Genomic DNA, 15317 nt, shown 5'->3' with positions numbered 1-15317 from the left:
AGCCTTTAACAGCTAGTAGGCAGCATTGTCAGAGTGCAAAGCCCATGGCAATGGTGGAGACTTCACTGCCCATAGTGTAAATCATCTCTTCACTTTGTAGACTTATCTACATATCTTAAAAATAGATTTACTGGTAGGTCCAAGATTCATTAATATTTGGCAGGACCTCCTGGCTTCTTTCGTTACTAGTTTTAACTATTTTGTGTTTTATTGGATTAAGAGAGCAGAAGATTTTTATCTCCTTATAGCCAGATAGTCTTAGGCTTGCCGCCACACTACTGATACTATAAATGGGGAAGTAATGGAAATCCAGGCTTGCTGAACAGCATACAGTTTTCTGTTTTATTCTGCCTCTGAAAACCTGGACAACATGTGCTAATGACAAACCACCATCAGGTGCCTGGACTCCTGACATTATTTGTATGCACAGTATTTTAGTCATTCCCTATAGGCAACAGATATAAGAAGTTGCTGCTTTTAACATCCTATTTCTTTTTTAAAAAATAAATTTTTATTGTTCAGATTATTACAGGTGTTCCTCTTTTTTTCCCCTCATTGCTTCCCTCCACCTGATTCCCCACCCCAACCCATGCCCATACGCCCCGCCACTGTCTTCATCCATAGGTGTAAGATTTTTGTCCAATCTCTTACTGCACCACTCACACCCCTTTCCCCCTGAAAATTGTCAGTCCAATCCCTTCCTATGTCCCTGATTCTGTTATATTCATCAGTCCATTCTGTTCATCACATTTTTTATTCACTTGATTTTTAGATTCACATGTTGATAGGTACGTATTTGTTGTCATTTTGTTGTTCATAATTTTTATTTTTACCTTTTTCTTCTTCTTCCTCTTCTTAAAGAGTACCCTTCAGCATTTCATATAATCCTGATTTGGTGGTGATGAACTCCTTTAGCTTTTTATTGTCTGTGAAGCTCTTTATCTGACCTTCAATTCTGAATGATAGCTTTGCTGGGCAGAGTAATCTTGGTTGTAGGTTCTTGCTGTTCATCACTTTGAATATTTCTTGCCACTCCCTTTTAGCCTGCATAGTTTCTGTGGAGAAATCAGCTGACAGTCATATGGGTTTTCCCTAGTAGGTAACTAACTGTTTTTCTCTTGCTGCTTTTAATGTTATCTCTTTGTCTTTTGCCCTTGGCATTTAAATTATGATGTGTCTTGCTGTGGTCCTCTTTGGATTCTCTTGTTTGGGGTTCTGTGCACTTCCTGGACTTGTAAGTCTATTTTTTCACCAGGTAGGAAAAGTTTTCTGTCATTATTTCTTCTAATATGTTTTCAATATTTTGCTCTCTCTCTTCTTCTGGCACCCCAATAATTCAGATGTTGGTACACTTAAAGTTGTCCTAGAGGCTCCTTACACTATCTTCATATTTTTGGATTCTTTTTTCTTTTTGTTTTTCTGGTTGGGTGTTCTTTGTTTCCTGATATTTCAGATTTTTGGTTTGATTCTTGGGGTCCATTGATCTACAGTTGAATTTCTGTATATTCTTTATTTCAGACAGTGTATGCTTAATTTCTGACTGGTCATTTTCCTTTTTTTTTTTTTTAGCATTCACATTAAGGTTTTTGTAGGTCTCACTAACCTCCTCGGAGGTCTCATCAAGTTTCTCGGTGGTTTTTAGAAGATTCTTGTGTAACCTTATAAATGTGATTTTGAACTCTATGTCCAGTAGTTTGCTTTCCTCCATTTCTTTCATTTGTGACATATTTCTTTGTCTCTGCATTTTGGCTGCTTCCTTGTATTTATAGAGTAGCTTTGTGTGGTAGGTGACCTATAGGGCCCAGTGGCTCAGCCTCCCCAATCACCTGAGGTGGACACTCTTGGTGCATCCCTTTGTGGGCTGAGTGCAAAGTCTTGGTGTAGTTAAGCCTTGATTGCTGTTGGTACACTGGGAGGAATTGACCTCCAGGCCAATTAGCTGTGAGGACCTGCTGTGTCTATAATTGAAGAACTGCTGTGCTGGAGACATGCTTATGGGGCAGGACTTGTTTGAGTGGGGCTTTGGTGCTCACTGAGTCTACCTCTAGAATGTGTCACTTATGGATGTGAGTAATTGAAATCTGGTGTCATCTCACACTGACCACTAGGTACACTGGCTTCTGGATCTCCAGTGGGGTGCAGTTCAGCTACTGTCTGAGGGCACCCAGCAGGAGCTACAGTGAGAACTACAGTTTTCTCCTCTTTGCTTGGGTTTTGGAGGTTTTGGAGCTATCTGACCAGAGCTTCAGTTTGTTTTTAAATATATTTTATTGATTTTGTACAGAGAGGAAGGGAGAGAGATAGAGAGTTAGAAACATCGACAAGAGAGAGTCATCGATCAGCAGCCTCTTGCACACCCCCTACTGGGGATATGCCCATAACCAAGGTACATGCCCTTGACCGGAATCCAACCCGGGACCCTTCAGTCCCCAAGCTGACACTCTATCCATTGAGCCAAACCAGTTTTGGCAAGAGCTGCAGTTTGTTAGGTTAAGCTGTGATAGGGCAGGCCATTTATATGCAAAAGCTGCTGCTTGGAGCTTGAGTAGTTTTGTAGATTGTGCAGGGCGGGATCTCAGGGAGTCACTAGGCTATGGTGTGGAAAACAGTGATGGCTGCCAGTCAGCTGTCTCTGTGTCTCCGAGTTTCTGCATCCTCATGTCTCATGTCCCAGTGCAGTAAACAATGATTTCTGCGTGCAGCTCTACAAGCAAGCCACCTTCACTTTCTGACCCAATGGCAGACAGTCCAGCTTCTCCCTGTAGGAGTTTGGGTCCCCAGTGTCTCCCCAGAAACTGGAGTTCAGAGTAATCGGGAGCTTGTCTCCCTTCAGGTTGAAAAAAGCAATGCCTGCCACCAGCCTAATTTGCATGCCTCTATATCTTAGCTTTTCAGCGCTTGTGCACATCTCAATGCTCTTTTCTCTTTTCTTCTAGTTGTAGAACTTCCACTCAGCCATCTTTCCCATGGTTCTGGGTGATAGATGTTTTGTCTTTTAGTTGTAGTTTTGAAATTGTTGTGCGAGGCAGCAGTTTAGGTCTTTACCTATGCTGCCATCTTGTTTTCTCCTCCTATTTCTTAATGTTTGAGAGTAAAAATTTAAAAAACACTCTTTTACATTGCCAAAGAACAATATTGTACATACACTGTAAAGAGCAGTTCAGTAAAATATCCCAATATTTTAAACTGTATGTTTCTTTGGACCCAACAGTTGCTCATTTAAAATTTTATCTTGTAGATGTACATACATGAAGATATATGTTTATAGGTATTTATTGTGGCAAAGTTTATATAGCAAAAACCTGAAAGCAGACTAAATGTCCATATGGCTAAAGAAATGGTAGTATTACCCCAATGGATATAGTAACCTAAGTGTTAAGAGTTTCATATCAATACTTAGAAATCTACCAAGATATATTGCTTAGGAGGGAAAAAGATGAGGTGCAGGATTGTATAGCTAGTATGATCACATTTGCATAAAAACTTATTAACATATACTCACTTGTATAAACTATGCTTAGAAAATTTCTGGAACAATACATATAAAATTGTTAACCCTAGTTAGCCCTGAGGAGAGGAACTAGAGTCTTACATGGGAAGAAAGACATTTTTTTTTTTGCTTTTTATATATTCCCTTGTGTACTTTTGGAATGATTTATCACACATAATTCACTTTATAAAGTTAAACTCAGGCATGGCCTTTTTAATTTTCCTTCCTCATTTTGTCTTAGCCAAATAATTAACTCAACTATCTTCTGATGGTTTTCTGGAGAGATCTAGCTTTTTAATGGGAGCTAAAAGAAGGTTAAGGATTCTAGAAAAAGGCTTTTAGGTTTTTATGTAAAAGCAAGTAGTATAGATTTGGAGAAGGTAAAAGATGGTAAGAGCTGAAACCTGTTTGGCTTAGTGGATAGAGCATCGGGTTGCAGACTGAGGGGTCCCGGGTTCGATTCCAGCCAAGGGCACGTACCTTGGTTGTGGGCACATCCCCTGTGGGGGGTGCAGGAGGCAGCTGATCGATGTTTCTCTCTCATCGATGTTTCTAACTCTCTATCTCTCTCTCTTTCTCTCTGTAAAAGATCAATAAAAAATATATTTTTAAAAAAGATGTAAGAAACTTTCTATACCCTGTATATGTGAAAGGAAAAAGAGTTACAGAGACTATTTCTTAGAAGATTTCTGTTGTTTTTTTGTTTGATATTTTGCTTCCTACACTAAACACAAAAAGGCCTGACTATCATAAAATATAAGGATATTAGCAACAACACAAGCCAATATTAGTTGGCTTAAACACAGAAAGAGGGTACTGGGCACTATCTGGAACAACGGTTGTCAATCAGTGGTCTGTGAGGTTTTAAAGATTGGCAACCACTGACCTGGAATACATTTATAATAATAAAAGGGTAATATGCTAATTAGACTGGACGTCTTCCAAACTTCATTCCGGACATCCTTCCTGACGAAGCTGGGGCCCAGGCGAAGCCAGCCAGGGTCCCGAGTGCCTGCAGGTGGTCCAGGCAAAGCCAACCAGGATCCTGGGTGCCTGCTGGTGGCTAGGGGAAGCCAGCCAGGGGAAGGAAGGCCTATTCTTGCACAAATTTTTGTGCATCAGGCCTCTAATAAAATATATTGTGTTAACTATTTTTAAGTGTACAGTTCAATGATATGAACTTAATTCACATTGTTGTGCAACCATTACCACTCACCATCTTCAAAGCCATTTTCTCTTGTAATGTTGAAACTTTCTACCCATTAAACAATAATTCATTCCCCTCCCCTCTGTCATAGCAACCATCATTCTACTTTCTGTCTCTGTGATTTTTAACTTCTCTAAATACCTCATATGAGTGGAATTGTCTTTTTGTGACTAGCTCATTTCAATTAGAATCTTTGCCCTGACTGGTTTGGTTCAGTGGATAGAGCATCAGACTGTGGACTGAAGGGTCCCAGGTTCAATTCCAGTCAAGGGCATGTACCTTGGTTGCAGGCACATCCCCAGTGGGGGGAGTGCAGGAGGCATCCAATCAATGATTTTCTCTCATTGATGTTCTGACTCTCTATCCCTCTCCCTTCCTCTCTGTATAAATCAATAAAATGTGTTTTTTTTAAAAAAGAATATCTTCAAGGTTCATTTACGTTGTAGCATATTGTGGAATATTCTTCCTTTTCAAGGCTAAATAACATTCTATTTTGTGTGTGTGTGTGTGTGTGTGTGTGTGTGTGTGTGTGTGTGTCACATTTTGTTTATCCATGTGTTGGTGGGCACTTGGGTTGCCTTCATGTTTTTGCTGTTATGAATAATGCTGTTCCAGGAACATGTGCACAGTTGCCTGACATGGGACTGAGGTGAGGAGTATGAGCTGCCATTGTGCCAAGAGCAGAAACTGACCAAAATCAAAATCAACTGCAATTTTCTGTTTAAGTCTTCCCCCAGAAGTTGCAAATCATCAACAGACTCTAGAGTTCCAAAATAGTTTCATCAGACAGATTCTGCCAATGTAACTGTTTTCTAGGTAGAAAGGTAGATTTCTGCTGCTCTGTCATCTCAGAGTCCTCTCTCTAATACATGTTTATTGAGGCAGAATTCAAATATACAATTAATAATTTTGATATATTTGTATGGATTCATATTATAAAACAATGATTTCAGTTTTGTAAATATATGTGCATAGGAAAAATATTGGGAGTAAATGTATGAAAATGTGAATAATGGTCACTACTTAGTGGTAGGATTATAGTTTTTATATTCTTCCTGCATTTCTGTAATCTCCAAATAGGTTTCTGTAACTTCTATATATCTAGAAGGAAATGATCCCTAAAAAAGAACAAAGACCTCCTCCAAGTGTCTGTTCATTTGGGAACATGGTCATAGTGGCAATGTACCTCAATTAATCTCAAAAGAGTTGGTAGCTTACCTGTACCCCCTTTTCCATTTTATTCAATAAAAACCAGAACTTTCTTATTTATAGGTAAATGCCAAAGAGCTTGATCCAAAATATGCTCATATCCAAGTCACTTACGTGAAGCCTTACTTTGATGACAAAGAACTCACAGAAAGAAAGACCGAGTTTGAAAGAAACCATAATATCAACAAATTTGTTTTTGAGGCTCCTTATACATTATCTGGCAAAAAGCAAGGCTGCATAGAAGAACAGTGCAAACGTCGTACAATCCTGACTAGTAAGTAGGACTTTGCATATGACTTGTTTGACTTGGTCCTTTGAAATAAACACAGGTAGCAGCTGGCCAGCCAGAAAATATAACTGAAATTTTAATCATTCATTGTTCTTGTACAAACATAGGTATGTGCTAAATCATAGTTTTTCTATATGCAAATCATGATTGAAGTCTCTCATAAAGATAATTTCTTTCTCAATTCTGAAGTAATAAGGTGGTACCCTAAGATATTGTCTAGAGAAGGCCTTGGGAAAATTAAGCACAGTGAATTTTTAAGAATCAATTTGACTGTTTGAACAAATGACTTTTTGAGATTGTAAATCTATCTTAATATTTTAATAGCTTCAAACTCGTTTCCATATGTTAAGAAGAGGATCCCTATAAACTATGAACAGCAGATTAACTTAAAGCCAATTGATGTTGCTACTGATGAAATAAAAGATAAAACTGCAGAGCTGCAAAAACTTTGCTCTTCTGCTGATGTGGACATGATTCAGCTCCAACTGAAATTGCAGGGCTGTGTTTCAGTGCAGGTATGATGGTTGTCAAACATGTCTTAGATGTTTCTTGGTGTTTTCTTGCTTTCCTAAGTGATATAGTCCTATCGAGTACAAATACCTGTGCATTAATTTTGATTAATTCAATACAGAAACTATGTCAATTTGAATAAATGTTGTGTATGTCAGAGGACTTTAACATAAATCCTTCTGACTATAGCCAAGATCTGTATTTACAATCAGAAATCATTAACTAGTTTATTAGCATGTCATCTTTGCAGATTATTTGCTTTAGTTAATCATTTCTCATGTAAGCTTATAGTAAGAATAGTAAATATGTTTCTCAGATGCGGAATTTTAATGTATTTGGGTATTGTTTTTTAAGAGAAATGCAAAAATTTACATTCTAACAACTCTCATTTTTCTTGTTCTGTAATCTAGGTAAATGCTGGTCCATTAGCATATGCAAGAGCTTTCTTAAATGACAGCCAAGCTAGCAAGTATCCATCTAAGAAAGTCAGCGAGTTGAAAGATATGTTTAGGTAAGTGCTTTGTAGTTTTCACTGTTCTTGTACTCCATTTTCTTCTTTAAAGAAACCAAAATGTTCACCAAGTAATATCTGTCCAGAAAAAGACATTCTCTGTTCTCTTTTACAATATTTAAGTGACCTCCTAAGGCTAATTAGAGAGTAAGTGCAGGATCTCTTTCTTGCTGCAGAACATTAACAATGCCCTAGTGATGCAAGAGATTAAACATACCAACTTACTTTATTGCTTTGGATGTTGTGACACAAACACAAGCCTAAATTCATTACGCAGTTTCCTCCTTTGCCCCACTAACCTCATGCCACAGCATTTCTGACCATTTAGGGTAGGAATATAAGTGGAACTGGGAGGATTGGAGAGGCTTGCCTCCTGTCCTATGTCCTTAAATCCACTTGAATTCTGCCAGTCTCGGACATGTAATAACTTCTCTTGAATGAGCATCACTGTAAGCTAAGGAATGTTTCAGAATAAGAGAGACAGTTGAGTAAAATAGAGTAAAATTACCCATTCATTTGCTCCCAACTTATTTCATTTACTTTTCCTGTGTGTTACCAGCTGTTCTGGGTTGCAGAATAACAGTAGTTATTCATTCACCAATATTTATTAGGGCTTGGCATGTACAAAAATATTCTTCTAGTTGCTATGACAGGAATAAAAAACAAATGGGCAATGAGGTATTTTGTCTCCTAAGACCTTACACTCTAGTTATGGATATTAAACATAAATACACGAAATAATGGATAAGTACTTTCATGGCAAGTCATCAACTTTGCCCCCACTCTTATGAATTTGGGGCAAATACTTCATACCTACAGCACCCAGCACTATCCTGGGTACATAGTGAGCACCAAATGAAGTATTTTTGAGTGGATGACTCATTATCTACAAATGCAAATTAATGTTAGCACAAATTTAGTTGATATAATATCAAGTAAATGACTGAACAAGTAGGCTTCCTAAAGGTTATATGTTTTGAACCAGGTTTTAAACGACATAAGAAACTTGAGAGAAAAGATAGAAAACAAAAGAAAGAGTATTTCAGATAGGATGTGGCATTAGCAAAGACACAGTGATAGATTACAGGATTCTAATATTCCTTATAGATAAGAAAGCCATAGTTAAAGTTAATGTCAAAATGATTATCAATGAGACTTTCTGGGAGTAAATAACAAAACCTTTATCTTTGATCTTCATCCACAGGAAATTCATACAAGCATGCAGTATTGCACTTGAACTAAATGAGCGGCTAATTAAAGAGGATCAAATAGAATACCATGAAGGCCTAAAGTCAAATTTCAGAGAAATGGTGAAAGAATTGTCTGACATTATCCACGAGCAGGCAAGTATTAGGGTGGTTGAATATGAAAACAAGATCTTGGATCCTTAAGTGTTACTTAACAAAATCTGTTTGAAATGCATTACCTTGAAATTATTCAGTCTGTATTTTAAAATTTGCTCATATTATTAATCATTTAAATGGCATAATGCAAATCAAATTTGAGGCAAATATCTGAGGCAATTGCTAAGGCAATGGTAAGAAATAAACCATATTGTTCTGTGCGTAACAATGCCATTCGAAGTGACTAGCAGAACAAGTCTTCATAGTTCTGCTTTGAACATGGATGAGTCTCTCTAGAAGTCTCTAAAGAAGTTAATGATTGGCTCAATAGCCAAATCCCTAAATGACTATCCCTATTGTGGCTATAAGAAACTAGATACTGTTATTTAGGTGAGATCCTGAGTGACTTCCAAAATTTGGAAATTGTCTTAATACCCATACAGCCTGCAAAACTCCCTATTTTCATAAAACTTATTAGCATTTTAATCTATGACTGAGTGTTAATGACAATTATAGCTAACTTGGTAAAACCCAACCTGAAAAGTGTAGAAGCAAAGACCCATTCACCACTTTATGGTGAGCCAAATTATGCCATTCAAGTACAGCCATTTAGAGAACACATTCTTAAAGCTGCTTCCGGAAAGGAGACCAACATCTGTTCTGCTGTCTGTATTTCAGTGATAGTTTGAAGGCAGTCACCTGTGTGAGACTGCCACACAAAGGGTGTACTTACAAACAGGCTGACAGTAATAATTTAATAAAATAATAATAATAATAATAATAATAATAATAATAAACAGGCTGACAGTGGTTAGCATCCAAAGAACTACAGTGGTAAGATGGAGAAAAGAAGAATTTTTCCAGGAAAACAAGTAGTTGATTTTAAATCAAGCTCTACTTCTCTGGATTTATTTTGTCTGCTTTTTCTAAGGAAGAGCAATAGGGAATTTAGTTACTATTAGCCTAAGGCTGCATTGAGTGACAGAAGTCTAACTTTCATTATCGTCATAGTTTGAGAATCCAGTCAGCCAGACTTTCATCATCCCATCTTTAAATGACCAGTTGGTTGTCCCAATCTCCTACTCGCCCTTCTTTATGGCTGGGAATCTTGTTGGCTTAAGGAATCTGGAGTCAGTGTTATTTTTTTTTTTCTTTTTCTATCTTTACTTCTATTAGCCCCCTTAGGAATGAGTGCATACTGTTCCAATGCATCCCTTTGCTGCTCAGTTTTCATAGGCTCTTTTTAGTCTTTCTCAAAGCAGCCAGGTTATCTAAACTAGGAAAGTGGGGAACGATTCCACTTTCATTATTGTCTCTCTCTCAAGCTCAGTTCATCAGTATAGGGGGTATACCTTTCTTTACCATCACTTTTCTGAGGTATGCTTTTATCAAATAGATGACATAATTTATTCCTAGAAACTGTCCAGTTTATGGGTTTCTGTTCTTCACAATCCATAGGGGGAAAAACAGCAAAAGTTCCTCCTTCACAAAAGATATAAAATAATTACACGTTATTTTAAGCCAGTGTGTACTATATTAAAATTGTTTAATTTGCATGCAACTGCATGACCTAGCTGCATGAACTGTTATTCAAATTGAAAACAATTATTAAATTTATTGCAATGACTGTGATCAAGATATTTAGAGCAGTCATTTCATAGTTTCTTTTCCTTGAACTATAAATTTTACAAATCTGCTATTATAAATTTCCACGTGTCTCATTTAATTTCCATAAATCATGACTGTTTTATTTAGTTGTAGAGACCAATATTTTAGACCCAGGAGATTATATATTGTTAGATAACCAAGAAAAAATCTTAGTTTCTATTGGTTTATATTTATGCAAGCTCTCTTGTCATAATACATCTTATTCAAATGTGCCTTACTTGGGGAAAACATTGACTTTATAGTGAATTTTTTGTAAATCAATATTTTTATTAGATTCTCATATAAAAGAGAACTGCTTTTCAGTCATATACATTGAGACATTGTTTCCCAAAGGAAAATGTAATACAAAATTTAAAAATGTGTATTGAAATATGATTTATTTTGTTGAGTTTGCTAAATGAGTACTTAACAAAAACATATAGCCTGGCTTTTTCTTTTCAATATAATCTGTCACAGTATACCAAAATATACAGTCCTTTTAAAAAGAAGTTTAAAAACTTCTTCAAGCTGTTAACTTTTTCAAAAGGACTTATAATGTCTTAAAATTATTAATTACAGATTTATTGATTAAATAGAGTTTTTGTTGGCCATTGAGTTGCCCATTTCACTGATTACATCTGAAAGGTAATTTTAAAAAAATATATTTTATTGATTTTTTAGAGAGAGGAAGAGAGAGGGACAGAGAGTTAGAAACATCGATGAGAGAGAATCATCGATCAGCTGCCTCTTGCACACCCCCTACTGGGGATGTCCCTGCAACCAAGGTACATGCCCTTGAGCAGAATCGAACCCGGGACCTTTCAGTCCGCAGGCCGATGCTCTATCCACTGAGCCAAACCGGTTTCGGCAATTAGTCATCTCTTAAAACATGCTTTCAGACACATGTCATGCATGATGATTGTTGTAAAGAGGAACTGTCTCTATTATGGATTTTATATAAGACATGATTTATAGCAATATAAGTGATATGATGCATTACTGCCACTATGGACCAATTTGCAGGATTAATACTCAAGTTTCAGAGCTAACTTGAGGAAAGCAAGTATTGAAAATTTGAAACCTAAGTTGGGATGGTATAATTTTAAAGATGTTGGATATTATGTGTGTGCTATTTTATTTCATCTAATCTAAACATAAGATCTCTGTTTCTTTTGATCACACAAAATAGGTGATTTAAAAATATACTAATAGGAATATACATGTTTATATTATATTTATGGGCTATAAAATATATTTTATGAAATTCTTCATTTACATAAAAATCTTATGTATCAATTAGTAGCTTATATAATTATAGTGTGTGTTTAGAAATATGCACTATAACATTTCTCTTCATTTAATATTATTTCCCAAATCTCCAGAGAAGGTTCATGGGTATTTGCATGTTTATAAAACCCCACAGGTGATCCTGAGAACCACTGTGTTAGAAGATGGTCCATAAAGTCATGTCAAAAGAGTCTACTGTTTAGAGCTCTTATTATGACCGTGTGTTAAAAAATATTTTTTAAAGATAATATTACCTCTCACTTCTCACTGAATTTTGCATTTTACAGTCTTTTATTTTTCTTAATGAATAACCAGATCTTTTCTGCTTTTTTACTATGCTGCCTTTGTAATACAGCTTTGAAGACTTAAGTTGGTAATGTTATTTTTTGCTCTTTTTGCTTGATGTTATTTTAAATAGCTGTGTCATTGATAAATTGAATATGCCTGTAATTGCATATACGCATACTTTTTTGGCAGTAGCTGCTTGCTTCATGATAAACATGCATATTTCCTTTGTTTTAGATAATACAAGAAGACACAATGCATTCTCCCTGGATGAACGACACATTACATGTATTTTGTGCAATTAGTGGTACATCGAGTGACAGAAGTTATGGTTCCCCAAGATATGCCGCTGAAATATGAGGATCCACAGATGTAAAGTGAGAACGAGACTGACCTTTCTCAGGAATATTTGGAGCTGTGCAAATGTTAAAATTTAACGACTTGATATACATGGAGTGTTCCCTTCTGACACCAAAATTTTCATGCTTTCAAACAGGGTGCTTACATATTTGTAAATATTTAAGCAACGTGGAAGTGCCTGGAAAATTGCACCCCTGTGCTTAGTTTGTACTTTTTTAGGTAAATCTATATACTGAGAAATAGAGCTCAAAAAACATTAATCCAAATTGCTTAATTATTGCTTAAAATAATAATGGTACTATGTAAAATTGTATAACAGAACACAATAAAAGGTAAAACTTATTTGTAATTGAAGTGAAGAAAATACTTTGAACTTAGCATTTTTCTTGACAGGAAGCTCAATTCATTATACTAATCCTTAGAGGAAAAAATGATCAAATTTCCATAAAACATGGGTATTTCCAATTGGGGAGATAATTTGAAATCATGCTGGGCCAAAAGAAACAAAAGCATTATTTAATAAGGAAAATTTCACAAAAAGAGCACATACATTAAAAAAATACTCCTTCGAGTCTTTTTTTAAATATGTTTTTATTGATTTCAGAGAGGAAGGAAAAAGGAGAGAGAGACAGAAGGAATGAGAGAGAATTTCCCTAGCCAGTCTGACTCAGTGGATAGAGCCTCAGCCTATTGATGATTGGAAGGATCTTGGCTTCTATTGCAGTCAAGGGCATGTACCTCAGTTGCCTCTCCAGCCCCAGTTTGGGTGCCTACAGGAGGCAATCAATCGATGTGTCTCTCTCACATCGATGTTTCTCCCTCTCCCCCTCCCACGTTCTCTAAAAAAAAAATGGTGAGAGATAATCATTGGTTGGCTGCCTCCTGCATTCTATCCCCCTACACCACCACCCTCGCCACTGGGGATCAAGCCGGCAACCTGGACATGTGCCCTGATGGGAATAGAATTGTGACCTCTTGGTTCATAGGTTGATTCTCAACCACTGAGCAACACCATCCAAGCTTCCTTCAAGTTTTGACCTGATGATGCCAGGTAATCAAGTTGGTCTTCTCAAACACACAAGACAAGGGATTCCTATGTGGCATGGGTTTCCCTAGCAAGTGGAATTTGTTGCCAGAACTTTATCATCTGAGACTATCCATAAAGCTAAACAAAACATTTCTGAGAATCTGCAGTCAGTACATACTATGCAACTTCTACGCTTTAGCAGCAGAGTCTGAGGTGTGGATTTGTAATGATTATTTTCTTCAGTTTATAAGTTTAGGAAGTATATTAATAGAACTTGATGGTTGCAGCATTTCTTGGGTCAGTATACATAGCCAGCATAGACTTAACAACTGCAAGTTAGGGATTGCATTTCTAATAATAAAGAAATCTCAGACTACCTAAATAAATCAGTAGAAACCAAGATGTGAAGAACGTTTTTAGCTTGAATTATCTGTATAATTTTGGCTGCCTTCCATGTAAATTTTAAGTGTTAGACTTATTTTTCTTATGTAGTTTAGCCTATTTTACAGACACAAACACAAGAAACAAACACTGAAATATAAATGGATTGTATGGAGCCTTGGCTTTTTAAATACTTCATGATCAAGTAAATCTTTAAGATTCTGCATCTGATTAGCCATTTTTTATTTTATTTTTATTTTCAATTACAGTTGATGTGCACTATTATATTAGTTTCAGGTTTATACCCCAGTGATTAGACATTACATAACTTAGTGATCATTTCAATAAATCTTATACCCACGTGGCACCATACATAGTTATTACTATATTATTGACTATATTTCCTATGCTGTAATTTACATCCCATGACTATTCTGTAACTACAAATTTGTATTTTTTAATACCTTCACTTTTTTCACCACCACCTCAAATCCCCTCCCATCTGGAAACTATCAAAAAGTTCTCTATGAGTCTGTTTCTATTCAGTTTGTTTGATTGTTTGGCTCTTTTAGATTCAGTTGTTGATAAATATGTATTTATTGCCATTTTATTATTAACTAGTGGCTCAGTGCACAAAGTTCGTGCACATTAAAAAAGAATTAATTAGAGGGAATATTTTAATATTTCTATTTTCCTTTCTCTATAATAGTAATGTTTGGCCGGCCCCACCCCCATCAAACCCGCCAGGCTGGGGTTACAGCCTCATGTCCTGGCGCCTGGGTGGAGGGCACAGCCTCGGGTCCCTTGGTGCTGGAGCTGGGGGGGAGGGGGAGGGCAAGTGTGTGCAGCCTCAGGTCCCCCAGTCCTGACACACACCATGCAGCCTCACCCAGATCTGCCACACTGTGAGACACCAGACCCACCATGCCACAGGACCCATCAATGCATCTCCTGGTGACCAGTCATGTGGTCATTACAGATGAAAATAAAGTCATGCACTTAGGCATGCATACTCACTTTCAATGCCTGATTTGTCTATGTTCTCTAAATTGCAAAATAAGTAAGATCTTCAGCCAGATAGCATCATAATACCAAGTTATTTATATAATAACACATACCATTCTCTCCACTCAGTATGCTCCATTTGAATATATATATGTGTACTCACATACACACATATACACACATATATACATATATATTGTTGTCAATCCTCACCTGAGGATATTTTACCATTGATCTTTCAGAGAGAATGGAAGAGAGAGGAAAAGACCGAGAGATACATCAATGTGAGAGAAACACATTGATTGGTTGCCTCCTGTACACACCCTGACCAGGGCCTACAACCAAGGTACATGCCCTTGACCAGAATCAAACCCAGGCCCCTTTGGTCCACAGGCCAATGTTCTATCCACTGAGCCAAACCAGGTAGGGTTCTATCATTATATTTTTGTGTAGGATTTTCAAATATTTGACAGCCCCATGATGCAAATGTTGGTATGCTTGAAGTTGTCTCCAGGCTCCTTTATACTATCCTTATTTTTTAATTCTTTTTTTCTTTTTGCTGTTCTGATTGGAAGTTTTTTGTTTCCTTATCTTCCAAATCTTGGACTTGATTCTCTGCTTCATATATTCCACTGTTGATTCCCTGTAATGTATTTTCCATTTCAGTTCATGTATTCTTCATTTCTGACTGGTTCCTTTCTATGTTTTCTAGTTCCATTTTATGTTTCTATCTCTTTGTTCATTGAGCATCCTTATAACCAGTGAT

The 15317-nt window shown here is 36.7% G+C and overlaps 1 protein-coding gene across 6 annotated transcripts in view; it reads left to right on the top strand.

Annotated features, from left to right (window-relative positions):
* DOCK11 (dedicator of cytokinesis 11) overlaps positions 1-12487 on the top strand; it is a 191775-nt gene extending 179288 nt beyond the window's left edge. For 5 of the 6 annotated variants that reach the window (XM_036443425.2, XM_036443422.2, XM_036443423.2 and 2 more), the window contains 5 exons: positions 5970-6180; positions 6520-6710; positions 7116-7216; positions 8421-8559; positions 12016-12487. In XM_036443425.2, coding sequence (XP_036299318.1) covers positions 5970-6180; positions 6520-6710; positions 7116-7216; positions 8421-8559; positions 12016-12138 — 765 coding nt within the window. In that variant the 3' untranslated portion in view covers positions 12139-12487. Of the gene's footprint in view, positions 1-5969; positions 6181-6519; positions 6711-7115; positions 7217-8420; positions 8560-11848; positions 11867-12015 lie in introns of all 6 variants that reach the window. The other variant, XM_036443426.2, reaches the window with a different exon arrangement.
* The last annotated feature ends 2830 nt before the right edge of the window (positions 12488-15317 follow it).

Source organism: Pipistrellus kuhlii, unplaced genomic scaffold, assembly GCF_014108245.1.
Source record: "Pipistrellus kuhlii isolate mPipKuh1 unplaced genomic scaffold, mPipKuh1.p scaffold_m20_p_19, whole genome shotgun sequence".
Classification (NCBI taxonomy): Eukaryota; Metazoa; Chordata; class Mammalia; order Chiroptera; family Vespertilionidae; genus Pipistrellus; species Pipistrellus kuhlii.
The sequence above is the reverse complement of the archived record's forward strand: the minus strand, read 5'-3'. Positions and strand labels throughout refer to the sequence as shown.